At 34.1% G+C, this 21,009-nt stretch overlaps 1 protein-coding gene across 1 annotated transcript in view; it reads right to left on the reverse strand.

Moving 5' to 3' along the window:
* Positions 1-21,009, reverse strand: part of LOC144304002 (bifunctional heparan sulfate N-deacetylase/N-sulfotransferase 4) — a 285,189-nt gene that overhangs the window by 132,483 nt on the left and 131,697 nt on the right. The window contains exons 3-4 of the mRNA XM_077882441.1: positions 10,745-10,832; positions 134-288 (exon numbers count right to left, since the gene is read on the reverse strand). Of these exons, the coding sequence (XP_077738567.1) occupies positions 134-288; positions 10,745-10,832 (243 nt within the window). The remainder of the gene's footprint in view (positions 1-133; positions 289-10,744; positions 10,833-21,009) is intronic.

A 21,009-nucleotide genomic window follows, 5' to 3' on the forward strand; every position in this document is an offset into this window, starting at 1 on the left:
TATACCCTAATATGTATGATGTACTCTCTGATATCTTCTATAACTGTTGTATTCAACCCAGTAAGTTGATTTTACAATCCACTGATACATCAAAACTCATGGTTTGAAAAATATTGCAATTAAATATGCTCACCAGTGCAAATTCCTTGTTGAGAATCATCTGTTCAACTAAGGATGACTCATTGTGGAAGAGATGAGGCTGCATATGGCTCCACATATGAGGAAACCACCAGAACTCATCTACCGACCTAAGCAGAAGGTCATCTCCTTCATCTTCCTCTTCAGTCCCTGTAAAACACAAAGTTAAAAATGTTTAAATGAATATTTTATGTTGGCTTTAAGATTGTGTTGTCAGATTTTTGTTATTCTTCTTACTACTGATAATTAAATCCTATTTTGCATTGCTTTAATAATAATAAAAAGAAATGACCATAATCTAAATTACATCAAAGGCAATGTGGCTGGGGATTAGGGTGAATTGGGGTAGGTGTGATAGCCCCAAGTGCAGATAGTTGTTTAATTTGGAACTTAGGGGTATTTTGTACTGACACTATTGAACTGCTAGCATATGGTGATGATTGAATAAACAGACTTCATTTGAGACAATTTATTTTTGTTTTAAAATTAATAGCTGATAATTCTCTTCCTTACTGCATGCAAAAGGGAAACCTGATCACAGGTGATTCTTTTTATTCTAAAAAATTCTTGCATATGAGTCTAAATTTGAGCTTAAAGTTCAACTGATGAGGTTTGTTAAATTTTTCCTGATTAGAAAAATAATATATGGGCAGCCCGGGGGGTTCAGTGGTTTAGCGCTGCCTTTTTGGCCCAGGACCTGATCCTGGAGACCCGGATCGAGTAACATCGGACTCCCTGCATGGAGCCCACTTCTCCCTCTTTTGTGTCTCTGCTTCTCTCTCTGTGTGTGTCTCTGATGAATAAATAAATAAAATCTTTAAAAAAAGAAAAATAATATATGCTTATTAAATGAGTGACAAAAAAGCACAGATGAGCTCAAAACCAAAACAAAACCAAAACAGAAACAAAGATCATCATCTAGAGTCAATTCAGTGGAAACATTTCAGTATTTTTCTTTTAAATCTTTTTCTACTTAGTTTTTAAAAGTTAACACTGTACAATTACTTTTGTATCCTTACATTTCTAACACGAATATTATGAACATATACATTTCCTATTTTAATGTCAATATTTCATAAAACTTAAACAATGAAGTCATTAACACAGTAGAACATTTACTTGAGAACTTGAAACTAAAATAAAGTTTTCATCCTCTATTAAGAAAATTTGTTAACAGTGCTCAAGGCATTGTAAAAACCATCTGTCATGCCACAAGTGAAAAAAGAAAAAGGAAATTACAACTTACTTCCCAGGGAATTCACTTTGTTGCAGATAAGTGCAAGTATTCTTACTGTATGACATCATATTTTTTGCACAATTTTATGATATGCAGTCTAATTTTAAAATGTTCTGGATCAATAATGTAAGAATTGATTCCTATTTGGTCTCTAGATACTTAACTAAGTGAAGTAGAATAACAGATTCTGGCTTAGAGTGTGAGGTACACTTATTTGGTTTATTTTCCCACAATACAGTATGTTTTACCAATGGCTGCTTAACTTAATACTAAGCAAATAAATATTAAAGGTATTTTTTTTAAAGAATCTTCTCCAAATGCTTCACTTATGTGTCCCATAATAAAGATTTCACTGATCATGTAGTAAATAGTGCTGTGAAATGGTTAAAGTGTAATTTGGTATCAATAAACACAGAAGTAGAGTCTCTACATCTGCCATTTACTTGACTTTGTGACCTTGGACAAGTCAACTTCTTTAAATCTTGGTTTCCTGGTTTAAAATGGGGATACAAATATCTATCTCACTGGGTCTTTGTGAAAAGATATATTTATTTATCTTTTAAAAAAGATTTTATTTATTTATTCATGAGACACACACACACAGAGAGAGAGAGAGAGAGAGAGACAGGCAGAGGGAGAAGCAGGCTTCATGCAGGGAGCCCGATGTGAGACTCGATCCCACATCAGGATCACACCCTGGGCTGAAGGCAGCGCTAAACTGCTGAGATTGATTTATTAAAGTACTTAATATCTTGACTTGCAGGTAGTAAGCACTTCATAAATATCAAGATCTCTTCTTAAAAATAATATCTACAGGTTTATCCTTAGTGTTCTAAATTTACATATTTTTACAAATTCTTGAAAACATTGTTTGCCTAGATTATTAATTTCTTAAGGTCAGAGATTGGATTCCTTTAACTTACACTATATTGTGCCACTTCCCCAAAGCAGTGAATAGGTGAATAATTTAATTCAGTTCATATTTATATAATGTCATTGAACTTCAGAGCTTTCATATGTCTGCTGAGGTGCATGCCAACTTTTGCATGATTTACGTATATGCATTATTTCTGGGATGCTGTTCATAATCCATAGTTCTTAAAAGGTAAAGGACCATCAGGCTAATCAGAGTTTTGGCACCGTACTACTTGTAACAATTGCTACTCGACAAAGGGCAAAGAAATAGAAGTTTTGAATGTGATAAAATCTTATGAATCAGTTGAGCAGACAGGATCCTTAATTTTTGTTAACTTTAGCTAAAATTATTAGTACGGTAGACATGCAATTCATTGACTTTTGTTAATATAGAGAACATCAAACACTGAAATCCAAATGAAGAGAAGTTTATCATTTCCTCAGATAGATTTTAAGCATGAAATGTTTAAACCAAGTGTTTCTCTCTTATGGCCATAATGTAGCCCACTGAGGTGCAGATTAGAAAGAATTACTTTATGTCACATGCAATGAATGAATTGATAGTTCTCCTATCCTTCTGTTGTGCTTTGAATACAGAATGTTTGAGAAATGCTTCTATTCACTTTAAACTTCACTGATTGTTATTGAAAGTAGCAGGAAGCACAAAATGTACACTTGACCAGGAAGGACATCAATTACTCAATTTAAAGGAAATTTGCAAACTATTGACATAAACAGATGCATGACTGATCATAAAATGTTAGTGATTTTTATACTAGAGATTGTCTTAATTTATAAACACTCATCACAAGGTTGGGAGTATATAAGATATTTAAAATAAGATATTTAAAAACCTTTCTTTTTCACTTCATAGATTAATTTCCCATCAGCCTTTCTCTTATTTTATATAATAGGTCTTATAATTCAAAGCCATGTGAGGCAAGCTTGTGACACTAGAAATAACTTAATGAAAAATATGATATCAAGTCATGTTGAGGGACCAAAGCAGAATTTCAAATGTTTTAAAGTCCAACTAAATGAAAATATTAAAATTTTGAATCCCTGTAAACGCATATTTTTCTATGCTATTGACACATATTTCTCTATACCTAATTTTTGCCTAAATTATATGTGAGGATATAATTTGTAGTTCACACATCAACATATTTAACACATATTACAATCCATTAAAGAATTTGTGTTTAAATGAATGAATGTATAAATAAATAAATAGAATTTCTGTTCATATTTAACCTTATATTTCCAATTTGATCTAGATTCAAATCTACATCATTATTAATTAAAAATATAGTATTTTTTTGTTCTCACTTAACAGTTATTCCCTTTTACCTCCTAAATTCTCAACAAATAGGAAGTTTTTAAATTCAGAAGTAAAATATCAAAGTATTCACTTTTTGTCATCACTTGTGGAGGATCTTGTTATGAGATATAGCATATTTCTGTAAGTTCTTTAAGTCTGCCAATATAAGAATAATTTAGCAAGATCTGGGCTATAGGTTAATTTGCATAAGGCAACATTAAAATGTAATTTATAAAATTCCAGTGTCTGCGTTATTGCTTTTGTACAAATGTCTGCTTTATATTTGCTCATTATGTATGAAATATTGTAATTCATAAATGGTAAAAAGATGTTTGGGGATCCCTGGGTGGTGCAGCGGTTTGGCGCCTGCCTTTGGCCCAGGACGCGATCCTGGGAGACCCGGGATCGAATCCCACGTCGGGCTCCCGGTGCATGGAGCCTGCTTCTCCCTCTGCCTATGTCTCTGTCTCTCTCTCTCTCTCTATGACTATCATAAATAGTAAAAAAAAAAAAAAAAAAAAAATTAAGATGTTTGTATTTTTTTTGCATATTGACTCTGGCATGGTTCCATAAAGGTTGGTATGCACTAAACTAATTTTAAATATTACGATATTTAAAAAGAACTGTGTGGTGATCAAAATTAATTAAACATTACCTATAGTTACCTATTAGTTCTAGAACTAATAAAATCAAAGCTGCAGAATTTAAAATCAGTATATAGGAATCTGATCTATTTCTATGCACTAATAACAAAAGAGCAGAAAGAGAAATTAAGAAAACAATCCCATTTACTACTGCACCAAAAATAATAAAATACCTAGGAATAAACCTAACCATGGAAGTGTGACACCAGTATGCTAAAGACTATAAGGCACTGATGAAAGAAATAGAAGATGAAGAAATTTCAAACAAATGGAAAGATATACCATGCTGATGCGTTAGAAAACTAGTGTTAAAATATCCAAACTATTCAAAGCTATCTAAAGATTCAGTGATATTTTATCAAAATATCAAATGTATTTTTCACAGAACAAGAATTAATAAAACCTAAAATTTGTATGAAATCACAAAAGATCACAAATAGCCAAAGGAATCTTAGGAAAGAAGAACAAGGGCAGCCCTGGAGGCTCAGCAGTTTAGCGCTGCCTTCAGTCCAGGGCCTGATCCTGGAGACACGGGATCGAGTCCCATGTCAGGCTCCCTGCATGGAGCCTGCTTCTCCCTCTGCCTGTGTCTCTGCCTCTCTCTCTCTCTGTGTGTGTGTGTGTGTGTCTATCATGAATAAATAAATAAAATCTTTAAAAAAAAAAGAAGAACAAAACTGAGGGTATCAAAATCCCAGATTATTTATTTATCTATCTATCTATCTATCTATCTATCTATCTATCTATTATTTATTTATTTATTTATTTATTTATTTATTTATTTATTTATTTATGGGAGACACAGAGAAAGAGACAGAAACATAGGCAGAAGGAGAAGCAGGCTCCTTGTGGGGAGCCTGACGTGGGACTTGATCCCAGGACCCCAGAATTACATGACCTGAGCCAAAGGCAGATCCTCAATCACTGAGCCACCCAGGCATCCCACAATCCTAGATTTCAAACTATACTACAAAACTACAGTAATCAAAACATTATAGATCTAGCATAAAAATAGCCACATAGATCAATAGAATAGAATAGAGAGCCCAGACAGAAATCCATACTTATGTGATCATTTAATCTATGACAAAGGAAGGAAGAATATACTAGGGTAGAAATAGTCTCTTAAATAAATGGTTTTGGAAAAATTAGACAGCTATGTGCAAAAGAATGAAACTGGACCACTTTCTGACACCATAAACAAAAATAAGCTCAAAACAATTAAAGATCTCCATATAAGACCTGAAACAATACAACTCCTAAAAGAAAACATAGGCAGTAATTTCTTGGACATCAATCTCAGCAATAATTTTCTGGATATGTTTCTCTAGTCAAGAAAAACAAAAGCAAAAATGAGTTTAGGCAGGATGGGATTACATCCTGCCTAAAAGCTTTTGCACGGCAAAGGAAACCAAGAACAAAACAAAAAGGCAATCTAGTGAATGGGAGAAGATATTTGCAAAGGATACATATGATAAAGAATTCATATAACTCAACACCAAATAAATCCACAAATAATCCATTTAAAATGGGCAGAGTTACTGAATAGACATTTTCCCAAAGAAGACATACAGATGGCCAACAGACATGTGAAAAGATGCTCATATCACTAATCATCAGGGAAAAACTGCAAATCAAAACCATGATAACATATCACCTAACACCAGTCAGAATGGCCAGTATCAAGAACATAAAAAATATGAAGTGTTGGTAAGGATGTGGAATAAAGAGAACCCTTGTGCAGTGTTGGCAGGAATGTAAACTAGTACAGCCACTAGAGAACAGTTGGAAGTTTCCTCAAAAACCTAAAACTAGAACTACCATCCAATCCAATAATTCCACTTCTGGGTATTTACTCAAGGAAAACAAAAACACTAATTGGAAAGGATATATGAATACTTATATTTACTGCAGCATTATTTATAAGAGCCAAGATATAGTAGCAACCCAAGTATAAATTCACAGATGAATGGTTAAAGAAGATGTGGTATACATACACAATGGAATATTACTCAGCTATAAAAAGGAATGAAATCTTACCATTTGGCACAACATGGATGGGTATCATGCTAAATTAAATAAGTCAAAGACATACAAATATCCTAAGATTTCATTTATATGTGAAATCTAAAAATAAAACAAGCAACAGTATCAACAACAATAACACAAAGGAGAAACAAACTCATATACAAAGAGGACAAACCAGTGGTTGCTGGAAGGGAGGGGAGTGGGATATGGGTGAAACAGGGTGAAGGGGATTAAGAGGTACAATCTCCCAGTTATAAAATAAATAAGTCATAGAGATGGAAAGTATAGCGGAGGAAATATAGTTAATAACATTATAACTTTGGTGACAGATGGAAATTACACTTTTCATGGTGAGCATATTATAATGTATATGACTTTCACTTCTAAAAATTTTTTTTAAGATTTTATATATTTATTTGGGAGAGCGAAAGAGCACAAGCAGGGGAGGAGCAAAGGGAGAGGAACAAGCAGACTCCGTGCTGAGTGTGGAGCCCAACGAGAGACTTGATCTTACAACCCTGAGACCATGACCTGAGCCAAAATCAAGAGTCAGTTGCTTAACCAATTGGGTCACCCAGGCACCCCATGTATGATTGTGAAATCACTATGTTGTACACCTGAAACTAAATTTTAAATTAAAATTTTTAAAAAATATTAACTTCAGAAAATGTGTTCAGGAAATTGCATGCATGTAAAACCTTCAAAGGGACAGGTAGAAAATATATTTCTAAGAATGTTACTTGTATCAATAAATAAGTAGAGTTTATCTTTTCATTGTATACATGTTTGTTATGCATTGTCTTACTGAATAATTTATAAGGCACATACACAAAAGCTTTTTGTAAAAATGCTATTTCTGTATATAAGAACAGTATTATTTCAGTTGATAATTGTGTTCCCCACGTTGCAGTGCAAACTCTCTTTAAAGGCAAGTAAATAAATACATAAATAAATGTATGTATGTAACCATAATTTCAAAGTTAGAAAATCGAGTGATGTGCATTATTGTTTACTTTTTTTAATAAAATTTGATCTTATACAAAATGCTTTTTATTTTTAATTTTTAAAAGATTTTATTTATTCATGAGAGATATAGAGAGAGAGGCAGAGACATAGGCAGAGGGAGAAGCAGGATCCCTGTGAGGATTCTGATGCGGGACTCAATCCCAGGACCCTGGGATCATGACCTCAGCCAAAGGCAGATGCTCAAAACATTGAGCCACCCAGGGGGCTCAAGAATACTTTGAGCCTCTGAAGTTCCCTCAAGAATACTTTTTGAAGTAATTATAATAAACACATAACACGTAGAATATGCTATGTGTTGTTCTAGATAAGAGAAATATTATTCTCATTTGGAGATGCAGAAACTGAGGCACAGAAAGTTGAAGTAACTTGTTTTTGTTCACAAACCTAGTAAGTGTCAGTCTGGATTTGAACGAAAGCAGTCTGTTTCTATGCTCTGAACCAATACTTTATACAGAAAATCAAAAACAAAAAGCAAACAAAGGTGAATGGATGTAATACATTTTTAAAAATTTCATGTTTGAAAGTTAATAGTTTTATATAAAGGGTCTATATTTTGTCAAATGAATTCCCATGAAAAAAAACCCAGTAATAATACAATTTGCAAATATCCATTAGTAATTGATTGAATCCTATTTGATTTATTATTAATTATAAAGAGTAGCAATGTTCATCACTAGAAATTATGCCCTACACAAAATATTTGTAGCCCTTTATCCCTAGAAGACATCTTAATGCTATGATGTCTTCATTCTCTGAGTTTTCATTGTGCAATTCCAATCAAGCTTTACATATTTTCAGACTAAAACATTTTATTTTATTTCCAACTCCGCACTTTTATTTTTTCTTTTTAATCAACAGTATGTCCTTCCTCTTTCAATTTGGCACCTGTGCGTGACTGGCTGCTAGAGAAAGCTTAGCGATCTGTCCTTTTGGGTGAGATTGCTTTTAGCATGTGAAGGGCAGAGAAACTGAACAGGAAAGAATACATGGGAAATACAAATAAGTGGAACAGTCTAAGAAATGAAGAATCTATCATTATTACGCTGGGCATATGTGATTAAATGTCTTCAAAACAATGAGGTTCATCAATCAGCATCCTCATGCATTGGAAAATCAGAACATCCTGGGAGAGAGCTGAGATAGTCATTGTGACAAGGCCATCTTCTAATAGTTACACATCACAGTGGAGTGCAAGTGTAAGGAAAGCACTTCCCTGATTTGCAAACTTCACTCCATATAGTTGAGCCTGCATATAAGAATGTGACTAGATAACATAGAGGTGTGCCCTCCCTATAGTGGGCATCACCAATATTAATTCCACTCTAGAAGAAACTTTCATATCTCTGAGTAAATTAATAAGTACTCAATATAATATGATTGCACCTTTGAAATACAGTATGAATGCCTTTCAATGATTCTACACTTAAAGTAGCAAATCAACAAAAGTTTCATCTTTATATGAAGGAAAGAAAACTTCTGGGATTTACAAATTTATGTATATTGCCTGGTCTGTAAAGTGTACTATCACCACAGCATAACAGAATAGAGTGCTTTTTCCATTATATTTGTTAGGTTAGTACCAACATAAAGAGCCAATAAAGAGTCAATAAGCTCTCTTAAGAGGCATAATTAAAATGCTTTTTTTTTATATCTTCCTCCAACAACTATCCCTGTGATATTAACTAGTGTGTTGCTCATTTCCTAGTGGATGTGTATTGTGTACATGTTCAGGATCGTAAAGAAGAAATGAGAAGTATTATAACCTGCTATCAACATTAACTCTGTGAATGTCTGACAGCTTTAATAGTTCTGAATATGAAAAGTAAATAAAAGAGCTAAGGCAGTTATCCAGATATATTTCAACCAAAAGAATGGCTTTACTTGCACTATATAGCTATTTAAGACAAAATAGTATTGTTTGTGTGTGAACTCTAAATAATCCCATAATTTTTCCCCTGCATGAGTAGATACAGCCTTTAGAGTTATCTGCTTTATAACTTCAGAGTCAGAGCTTCTTAGGTCTGAACTCATTTCTTGAGGGGGCTTTTGAAGAAGATTTACAAAACCGTGTCTATTTTCAAAACTGTAAGCTGGAATTGCTTTGCCTGTGCAGATATGATGACCCAAATCTCTTTCCGCAAAATGTCCTTTTAAAATATGCAATCAAAAAAAAAATAAAAAAAAATATGCAATCATTTGCAATCATTTATCAAATGGTCTAAATACTAATTTTCCTTCTATTACTTTAAACAGATTTACATGTTTTAAATCGGGAGGGGAAAAAGCATTAAAGAAAAGCCAATAAGACGTCACTGCTTCAATATTCTAATAAACCATGCTGAGCCTCCTTGGTTAAACATTAAAAAGCTTCCTTGTGTAAATGAGCTGCATTTATGATAATTAAAGACTACCTTTGCACGGGATATTTTAAATGTCAATAACATGCATGCATGCATAGAGAATACCATGAAATGTTTTCACTAAGATACTATGAAGTAACAACAGTGCAAAGTCATAAAGTATTTGGCTTATAGCACAAATGCAGAAATAGGAGCAGACAGTAGGTATTGCCTTAATACAGGCTCTTACACACCATTTTGTGTTATTTTTGTCATTATTATAAGAAAGTCACTTCTCTGCACATAGTTTTCTCGATACTAGTACCAGACATTAGAATGCTGATACTCAAAAAATAAAAGTCATATTCTGAAGGTGAAGATGGGTAAAGAAGTGAGAAATATCAGAACATGGAGTAGTGCATGAACACTAATCACATTTTAAGAATTTGTTAAGAAGCTGACACTGAGCAGAAGTGCAACTGTGACTGGATTGAGATGGAAAGAAATACAAACCTTATTATGATTGTTTTAATGTATGATGGGCCAAATTGTAATATTTTTAGGGAAAGATCCTGCAATGGAAGGTAAATTAAGCAATATGACCATGTATTAATTTTCTTTGAGGCTATAAAATTCCTCTCTTATCACCAGATGTTTTCCAAAGGAAAGTAATATGTACAAAAAATGTCTGTCACCTTGACTCTGTGACATTTTAAAAACACTACCCACTATTATTATTATTGGAGTGTCATTGACATCATCATCACCACCATCACCACCATCATCATCATCATCATCATCACAATCACTATGCTTTCTACTTGGACTATGCTGAGCGACAAGATGCATAGTCACACTCAGAATAATTATCATGGCTTCTTTTACTGAGTTGAAAAAGGCAATCTTTTCCTCTGCCCTTGATTCTAACAGTATTTGCCAAAGTAAACAAGCTCATTGATTTTGGATTTGGCTATATAATGTACCCACGTTTTTCCCATAATCAGTCTCGATATTCTATTTCTCCTACTTATGAAACATTTAAAATCCTCTCTCCTATTTATATGTAGCTGCCTGAGAACACAAAGCTCCTTCTTACCTGTGTGGTAAAACTTCCCTGAAAATCCAAGGTTGAAGGTAAAATTTGCAACCTGAGTGCGCAGTAAATTTTGAGTCTCTAGTAATGCCTGAAATAAATAAGAAATTAACATGATTTTAGAAAAATAAATATGAAGCTTTGGGATGCCTCTTTTTCAAATGTGTATGCATGAGTGAAACAAAATAATATGGGCTTTCTTGTTTTTGGGGTTTTTGATGGGTACTGTTATATGCTATTCATATTTCAGGTATTATAATAGCTTTTGTTATTTTTATTAAAGTTCACCAAATTATGAAGCGGTTAAGTCCTAAGCACATTATAAGCTGCTGAGAGGCAATTCTCTAACCACACAGCACTGAAATCATTTTTCATTTTCATGTGAGACATTTCTTGATTTCAGATTATTACACTTCTTTTCCTTGGGGGATATTTTTCAGAGTTGTTGGATGTAGACAAGTCTTGCATTTGTTGGTAAGAAATAGGAAGGTAACATTTGTTTGAGTTGCAATTTAGTATTTATTTAACTGTGCTACCTCCCCTATTGTTTTTTAAGGTGTAATCATTGAGTTTAAAGATCAGGTTTTTTACTATACAAACTAAAGAAAGATGTATAATTTAAAGGGTGTTGATTGCAAATCTTGAGATATGAACAAGGCAAGGACAGATAGGAAATAGCCAATTCCATAAAGAAACATTTTCCAATTGTGGCAAAATGTCCCTATTTTCTGTATTTGGAATTTTTCTATGTTAATTTCTTATTTGTAGAAAGGATAAGAACACACAGATAGTAATCTTAGAGTCAGACTTAGACCTGTAAATTTGCTGCCAATCCTTCAACTGCTATGCCAACATATGCACTATAATTCAGAACTCTCCTATCCTAGGGCTGTTTAGTCTGCTTATTGATTCAGAATGCTTTTTGAGTTTTTAAACAGATTTTTAAAAGGGACTTACTTTGTTCTGATGAAAATGAGAAACTCATATCAAACTAGAGGTATTGGGGACGCCTGGGTGGCTCAGTGGTGAGCATCCGCCTTTGGCTCAGGGAGTGATCCCACGGTCTTGGGATCGAGTCCCACATCAGGCTCCCTGCATGGAGCCTGCTTCTCCCTCTGCCTACATCTCTGCCTCTCTCTGTGTATCTCTTATGAATAAATAAAATGTTTTTTTAATAAAAAACCAGAGGTATTAATAAGACCAATTTTTGGTCATTGCTATCCATATATTAAGGTAAATAAAAATATAGACAATTCTTTTGAGCATTAGTCACAGTGGCTAAGCATTTGCTTTAAAAAACTGTACAACTACTTAGTCCCCTGGAATTAAGAAGGCTTTCCTGCAAATTAGTTTGATTAAATAAAAAAAGAAAACAACCAAAAGATTGGTAACTATATTATCAGTGGTTATCCATGGTTACAGTTACATTGAGTGAATCTTGGCCAATCTTGTTTAAATATTATGAACTAAATGGAAAAAAGAAAAAATAGACCTATTAGTTTGGCTCAGTTGTATAAAATGTATTTTTAATAGTTCTTCAAAAGAACAAACGAAATATTAAAAAGAGGCTGGAGTCAAAAAGTCTGTTGAACTAGTTGAGCATATTGGTAAATCCTGTGGAATACAGACTTAAATTGAAAACATCATGCATCTTTTTATCTTGGTAAGTTCCTTTTTCTGGCTTTCTCACTTTATTCAATGCACAATCCTTGGGCCTCCATGTCTTGAAATAATTTTTTTTTAAAAAGTTTCTCTCTTCCCCTGTATTCCTTATCACTCCAACTCCCTTCCAACTCTCTACTTCTGAGTTCTTGAAGCCATTATTCTGCATTTCTCCACTATCCATTCTTAAATTCACTTAATACATATTGTAATTGCATACAGTGTTGGGTGTAACAAGCATAGTCTCTTAACCTAGGACCTCAGTGCCTAGAAAGGGAGAGAGATTTTAAACAGAAAGTCAGACAAATGTGTAATTACAACTCATGATAAATTCTAAAAAAGAAATCTAGAGCATTCTGTGATAGATGTAGTAAAGAATTTTAATTTATCTTATGATAAAGTGGGCCCACACGTTTTCTTAGGGGCAATAAAATAAGCATCAAACAAACTGCTTTTCCCTCAATCAACTTGCTTCCACTTTAGGAACACCCACATTGTCTTTTTCTTGGGCTTTGAAAACACTGTGGTCTCTAACCTGTTCCCATCCTTCAGTTTTATCTTCCTTCGCTTTGCCTTACATTCTGTAATCATGCTAACATCCCAAAGGCAGTAAATGCACTTCATCCTTGGGGTCAGGGAGGCCATTTAATTAATGGCTTAGCTTTGTTCGTCATTTCACTTTTCTACTTCTGTCCTTTATCTGTAAGTGGAATAATGCTTAACATCTGTTTCACACTATTATTGTGAGGATTACATTGTATAAGGCATACAAAGTGCTTAGCTAAGTGCATGGCACATAGTAGGAACTCAATAAAGGCTGTAAATGAGCACTCAATATGTCATTCTCTTCCAGCCAACTAGGGATTATTTACTGATGCCTCCTCATTTCCAATTGAGCTACATGCATTGCTATTTCCCCCAAATCACCTTGTCTTCTGGGTCTATTCCCATTACCTACTTTTCTCCACGCCTTTTCTCACTATGTTCCCCTTGCCTAGTTAGTCTCTAGCTGCTCCCCATCCCATTCCCCAAACCCACCCATTCTTCAAAGCTCTGCCCGAATGCCACCTTTTTGTATGAAGCCTGTCCTGATGTCTCAAAGCTTTTCCTTTTCTCCTCTCCCAAAGTAAGTTCCCAAATTATTTTTCTGAAGACTTGCATTGATTTCCACTTTACTACATCAGTTTATATCTTACTTCTCCTAGTCTATAAGTGCCTTCAGGTCAATCAATGCTTACTTATTTTTAAGTATTCTGTATTGCTAGATATATTTTTATATATATGGAAGGCATTCAATTGAATTAATTTCATTTATTTTTATTAGTAACATATTCCTGATGATAAAATGATAAACACAGTTCATGGACTATACCATTAAATGATATCAGAAAAATATGAATAGGATACTACATTTCACCAGCAGACTTATATCATGGATATTTTATAATTTTATATTATAGATTGCCTAGTAAGACAAGCTCACAGAAGCGAGGCCATAAAGATTTTTTTCTGCTGCTAATTAACTCTATGAAGAATTTGACAGTCCTTTCCATTGTTGAAAGAAATAGAGTTGTCTAGTCATATTCTCCCAATATGTAATTTTGATTACTGTGGGAGTAAATTGATAATTTCTGTAAGTAAAAACAAAACAGGGCAGCCCGGGTGGCTCAGCAATTTAGTGCCACCTTTGGCCCAGGGCGTGATCCTGGAGACCTGGGATTGAGTCCCACCTCAGGCTCCCTTCAGGGAGCCTGCTTCTCCCTCTGCCTATGTCTCTGGGTTCTCTCTCTCTGTGTCTCTCATGAATAAATAAATAAAATCTTTAAAAAAAAAGTAAAAACAAAACAAAACAAATGGTTAAAAAAGCAAATCCTAGAAGGTTCAAAGCCTGCCTACTTCAGTGTAAAAAAATGTTCTTTGATTTCCAAAATTCAGGGAAAGAAAATTTCCATGGTCTTTTACTGGTAAGGGAAGAAAGACACAATTTACTTTAGAAAAGCTTGTTTATAAAGTAAAAGTAATATGTCTTAATTAGAGATAAAAATCAAATTGCAAGGCTTAGGAAATAGCATGGAGCTGTAGATATTGTGAATTCTATGAGTTACTGGTTTAGTCTTAATGTGATAGGGTTCAGGCTTGTGTACTTTATCATAGACCCCAGTTGGCTCTAAAAATGGCATAAGCAATTGTTTCCAAGTTGCCCATATCAAATGAATCACCAGAATACTTGTAAAATAACCTTCCCAGGCCCATGCTCTGGGAATTTTGAGTTAGAGAATAAAATAATAGAACCCAGGAAACCGAAGTTTTAATGATTCTTATAACTTCAAATTGGAGATTATAACCATCAAGGAACATTGGGAAATACTGTTAGTGCATTGTTTACACTAATTTCAAAGTATTTTGCATAAGTCTTAATCTACTCCGATATTTAGGTTAATATAAGACCAATGCGGGGCACCCGGGTGGCTCAGTAGGTTAAGCATCTGCCTTCGGCTCAGGTCATGATCTCCGGGTTCTTAGATTGAGCCCCATGTCGGGCTTGTTGCTCAGTAAGCAGAGTCTGCTTCTCTCTTTCTCTCTCCACCCCTCCCCACTGCCCATGCCCTCTCTCTCTCATCCTCTCTCTCTCTCAAATAAATAAATAAAATTTTGTAACAAAAAAAGGCTAACCCTTACTCTAAATATACATAGTTAATAAGACATGACTATTTATGTATATTGATATAGCCTTATGCTTTCAAAATTTCAAATCTAAACAAATTAAATACAGATGTTAGCTTTTGTTCCTTTAACTGTCTTGTATAGTTTTTTTTTAAATATATGTAGTAATTCATAAAAATGGTATGTTATTTATCTTACAAGATCTTGGTGTAAGGCTTGCATTGATTTCCAGTGGGAATCCGAAGAGGTTACTTCTATATTTATTACCTGGATGGATAAAATTGCTTCATGAAAAGTTTAAGTGGCCTACCCACAACACAAGGAGAGGGCCAAAATTGATCATGCTTGCCTTACACTTGGTCCAACCTTAATAACTTCAGGTCCCACTACAGTAAATTTGTGGCCACCCAGGATGAAATGACTCACGATTCCATGAAGTTTTGTGCAGACTATTTGTCAATGCACAAATGAAGATGAACAGGGCTGACCGAGGGTAAAAGTATGAAGCTTTTGAAATTTGCCTTTGATAGACTCTGCCTCCCTTCTTGTTCATCTCCTTCCCCTTGGAAGCAATCCCCACTTCTTCAGAAACCTACTCTCCCTCCTTTCTTAAAAATAAACTCTTACTGTCACTCAACTCAAGGTGGAAACTGTCTGATATAATTTATACATTGAAAGAAATTTATCACACGAACATGGCAAGACTTCCACATGATTTTACACTGAACAGTTCGGCTATGATTGTGGGATGGATGAGTTAACTAAAGAAGAATGAATGAACGTTTGTAAGAATAATACTGAAGAAATGTGGGAGCCTTTTCTGGGGAGGAGAGTTTGGGGTTTCTTCTGTGGAAATCACACTCAATTTGAAGAACAACTTGCTCAATAGAAAAACTCTATGGCAGTTCAGAGCAATTACCCTCTTGTCTTTCCACACATCACTCAAGTGTTGCATTCCCATCTCTCAATCTTGTCTACATCTCTGGGAAACCAGGGATCTGAAGCTCACCCTCTGGATTCTCTTCTTCCTTGTGCCATTATTAATTCATCCGTTCATTGGAAACAATATTAACTGAAACTCTGCTATATGACAGGAACTCTTGTAGGTACTAGGGACGTGGGAAAGAATGCTAATAATAATTTACTTTTACTCTTACTAAATAGTAAAGTAGTGAATACTAAATAGTAAATACTATTACTATTTACTAATAATACTTTACTTTTACTATGTGTTAGTTACAGTGAGAAGCACTTTACTGGAATTATCTTTTTAAATTTCCCTGTGATCCCTTAATTAACCCTACTTTACAAATGAGGAAGATAATGCACAGAGAGGCTAAATAAGCTACAAAAGATTATGGAGTTGGAAAATATCTGGCAAACAAAATGGACAAGCTTGTTATTCTTGTGGAACTTAGGTTCTATTTAGGCTCATAGATGATACACATGGAAAATCAATCAAATAATTATTTAGTTGCAAATTATAGTTAGTCACGCAAAAATAGTGTTATAATATATGCTATTATTAAAACTAACACAGAGTACCTACATTTCAACAGGATAGGCAATGTGCTCTATGAAGCATCTCTGAAAAAGTGGCAATTCAATTGAGGCATAAAAAATGAGAGGCCAGCCATGCCCAAATCAGGGCTCTGGAGGAGTGTGCTCCCGGCAAACTGAGCAGTGACAACAGGCTCAGTGTCAGGAAGAACCCTGGCTGGCATCTTAACACACCACACTCTATTTCATCTTGCATGAGATAACGATTTACATTTTAAATCAATTCTCTGGCTACTTGCTGAGAAGGAATTGTGGGAAAACTGGAGCAAAATCAGGAAAATCATTGAGGAGGCTTTTGCAGTAGTTCCAGGAAGAACAAAATTAAGGCATGACTTCTGCTGGGCATACTGGGAATGGAAGGAAGGAAATAGTGTAATTTTTGATGGATTGATTTGGGAAGTGAAGTGGAGTTCAGATTTCATTAATGCTTCAGATTTCTGACATTCAGTGAGATGGGGGAAGAGTTGGGAAAGGTTTTGAGGGAAAAAACACTGTTTTCACTGCTACACTAAACATTCTTTCTCACAACAGGATAACTGTGTTGTTGAAACCTCTACAATACTCCTAATGGGAAAGACAGAGGTGAAGGTCCTAGAGCATAGCATCATTGTTTTTAAACCTTTGTTGTCCATAATTGGAGGGTAAACTTCAGGAACTAACTGCACAAGGAGTGTATATATTGGTAAAGGGAATAGTCTCATAGCATAAAGAGTGCTTTTTGCATACTGGAAGGTTAAACATTGATGCTGATTAAAGATACTGGCAAAAGAGAAGAGAAAATCTGAAAATTGGTTTGACCTTGCAAAATAATATTAACTCGTGTCACGTATGTGAAGAGTTTGCATTTTCTGCTTGATTATCAAAGAACACAATGAAGGTTATATAAATCATTAAATTTGAAGTGCGTTTATAGTGTTGTAAATTTTATTTGATTGCATCAGCAAAAGAGTCCATGTGACTTTGATTCCTTTCCCAGTGGGTGTAAATGGATTTTTCTGTGCCCTAAACGTTGTTACTGCAAAGTGTCCTGGGCAGCTTCGTGTTCACAGAATGCCAAGCCATTTTTACCTTAGTCCATTCTGAGAATATGTGAGATGAACTTCTGCTCCTGCTTTCTGGCTAGTAGTCTGTTATTCTCCCTGGGGTCAGAAAATTTCCTTAAGCAAGGTGAAATACTGCCCAGTTCTTATCAGCCCCAAAGTCTCTTCAACTGTATTCTCATTTTCAGTACATGTAGATCATCTCCAACTATGAGTGGATTCTGTTCTGTTTCCATGTTTTCCATGCTCTACTTAGTTGATTGGAATTTTGAAATAAATAAATTTGCATCAAATATGAGCTATAATATCCTTCAGGTAATTTATACACTTGTATAAATGTATAGATAGTTTTAGACATTATGTATAAATTATACATAATTTATAAATTTATACACTTATTATTTGAACCACTGGAATTCTCCTTTAAAAGTTAGTTTCTTCTTTAATTATACTGTTTAATTTACTTTTCCTATAAGTAACTTTGCTCAAAGTCTCTATCATGGACTACAAAATTTTTTGAGTTATAAAAAGATAAAAATATAATTTCAGAGTTCATGGATTGCTCATGGTTCTCTTCAAAAGCCTTTTATGAATATTGACAAAAAATGCCTATCTCATTTTCTCTAAAAAACAAGTGTTTAAGTAGTATTTAAGCAGTATTTAAGTAGATGATAGAGTAGTAGTGATATAGAACTACCTTATATTAGGATTTTTGGGGGATGTGCAATGAAACTGGTCATTGTAAGCTTAATGACTGAAAGTCGATTACTCCAGGAGTAATCAGGAGTCAGCCGGGAGAAACATACACATGTGCACACAACACAAGCAAAATAACAAAGTCAAATCTTTATTAGGTGAGGGTGGACAGAAAGTAGTTTATAATTCCAACATATTTTCAGGGATTCTCAGTCAGGATCTACACTGAATTGGTCCAAATTCTCTTTGTGTTAGCTTGGAATTCTTTTAAAAAATATTTTATTTAAATTCAATTTGCCAACATATAGTATAACACCCAGTGCTCATCTTGTCATGTGTAATCCTGAGTGCCCATCACCCAGTCACCCCATCCTCCTACCCACCTCCCCTTTCGCAACCCTTGGTTTGTTTCCCAGAGTTAGGAGTCTCTCATAAGTTTGTCCCCCTCTCTAATTTTTCTCCACCTAGTTTCCCTCCTTTCCCTTATCTTCTCTTTCACTACATCTTAGATTCCACATATTGGAATTTTAAAATGTAATGTGAATTACTCTATATAATTTTGACTCCTATGTTGGGGAGCCAACTTGATAGAATTGCTGTGTAGTACGATGGAAGCTCCAAAACAGACAGAAAATCACCCCCTTCAGAGTTGGCTTGGAGTCTTGGGAGTATGGAAGCTTCGGCTGAATACTGAGTCATTATGAATGATTTTACTGTATAAAAGAAGACGACCAATGAAACAAAGTTCCTGAGTACAGAGGAGTATTTTCCAAACTATGATCCATGGTTCATTAGGTCTACGAAATTTAACAATTCTGTGAAGAATAATTCTATGTTCAAAATGTTTGGGTAACTATACCCCTCTAGGGAAGGTCTTAATTCACATTAACACTGACTCTTTGATAGGAAAAATGTTGTATATGATATACCTTAACTATTTCTCTGAACTATTAGCCAGTAGCACATACTTCCACTTGCCCAAATCTGATACATATTGTTTTAGGAAAAAACATTAAGTGGATGGCTAATTCTTTGGAAGTAGAAGTGTTTCCTGGATTCATGCTATAGTTTCCTGTTTAGTATCCAGTGTAAGTTGCAGAATAAAATAGTTGTGATTTTATATAAAATGTGACTCTGTGTGTACATTTACTCATATAATAACTTAGCTCTTTGTAAGTGATCTTAAAAAAAGGGTGTTTTTCCATTACTACAGGATATCCCTAAAGAACTTCAGATCAATTTCTTAATATTACAAAATTGTGGAAGATGCTTGGAAATAAGAATTATACTTTTGATAAAAATGATATTACTTCTTGGAGCATGTTATTCTTGTTGAGAAATTATTAAAGGCAACTATTAAGTTGTTTCATTAACAAAAATACTTTTTACTTTAAAGATTGAAGAGTCTCTAGGTTTAATTCTCACTTTATTTTTTAGGTCTTAAAAAAATGAAAGTTTCCGAAGCAACTATCTCCTTAATCAACATCAAACATTGGCATTGTTTCTCAGGACTCTTATTTCTGCCTTTGCTTACATCTGTAATTTTCACTTCTCATTCCCTACACTCTCTCTTCACCCAGAGTGAGTGCAGGGTGGGCTTACAGTAATACTTATACAACACAGGGAGTTACTTAATGATTGTTGGCTGGTATTGTAATTGACTTTTCTAATTTCATCTCTAGAAATATTCCCTGCTCACATACTGTTTAGGAATCTCTTCTTTCCTAAGATATTCACTTATTAGCTATATTGTGTCATTATTTGATTACATATTGTGTTGTAACAATTCCACAACGTTTCTCGAGTGCAAAAAAGTATACTTTCTATTCCCAATAATATACAACTCCCTTTTGTCAGTGGACCTTGGAAACATCTGCACTCTATGTCAGATTTTTCGAATCTTGAAGACTGGCTTCAGAATTCTTGGCATAGTCTCGGCAGTTATGTTGGTTATATAATAATTCTCCTAAAAATGCCCTGAAACCATAGAAGGGGAATTCTGTAGATGGTAGGTATTCAGAATTTTAATTTTCAAATTTTATGTCTACAGCCATTTCATTCAACATTAAAAATAAAAAATTGTCGATTTCCATCATTTCTCTCTCACAAGAACAAGGGATATATTATTACAAGTATCTAAGGATGTCTGTAGGTTTTTATCTAATTTTTATTATGAAAGGTATGGTTTCTTCTTTTTTTCTATGTGGTTTCATTCATAATTTCTCTTTACCCTAAATGTAAATGAATATCAGTTTAAAGTCTGTATGACCTTTCTAGTTGCCAAACTTTTTCTTTTCATGACAGATATTTCATTTATACTATGCTTGAAATTATAAACCACACAGTTTAACTTTACTACTGTCTTTCTGTTAATCATTAAAAAAAACCGGAAGACTATTTTCATTGCTATATTCATATATTGAATTCTGTCAAGTTGCAGTTACAACCAGGGCAAAGCAAGCAATAGCAAGTAAGAATAGCTGATAATGATAAAAATAGTGTAATGCAATAAATATTCAATTGGTATACTATAAGTGATTTGAACAAAGATAAATCATTGACTTTGTTAGGTACTGATATATTGCATAACATATATAGAATAGCTGGCATGCTGATAAATATATGTTTCATGTCTCACAATGAATA

This window comes from Canis aureus, chromosome 33, assembly GCF_053574225.1.
Source record: "Canis aureus isolate CA01 chromosome 33, VMU_Caureus_v.1.0, whole genome shotgun sequence".
Classification (NCBI taxonomy): Eukaryota; Metazoa; Chordata; class Mammalia; order Carnivora; family Canidae; genus Canis; species Canis aureus.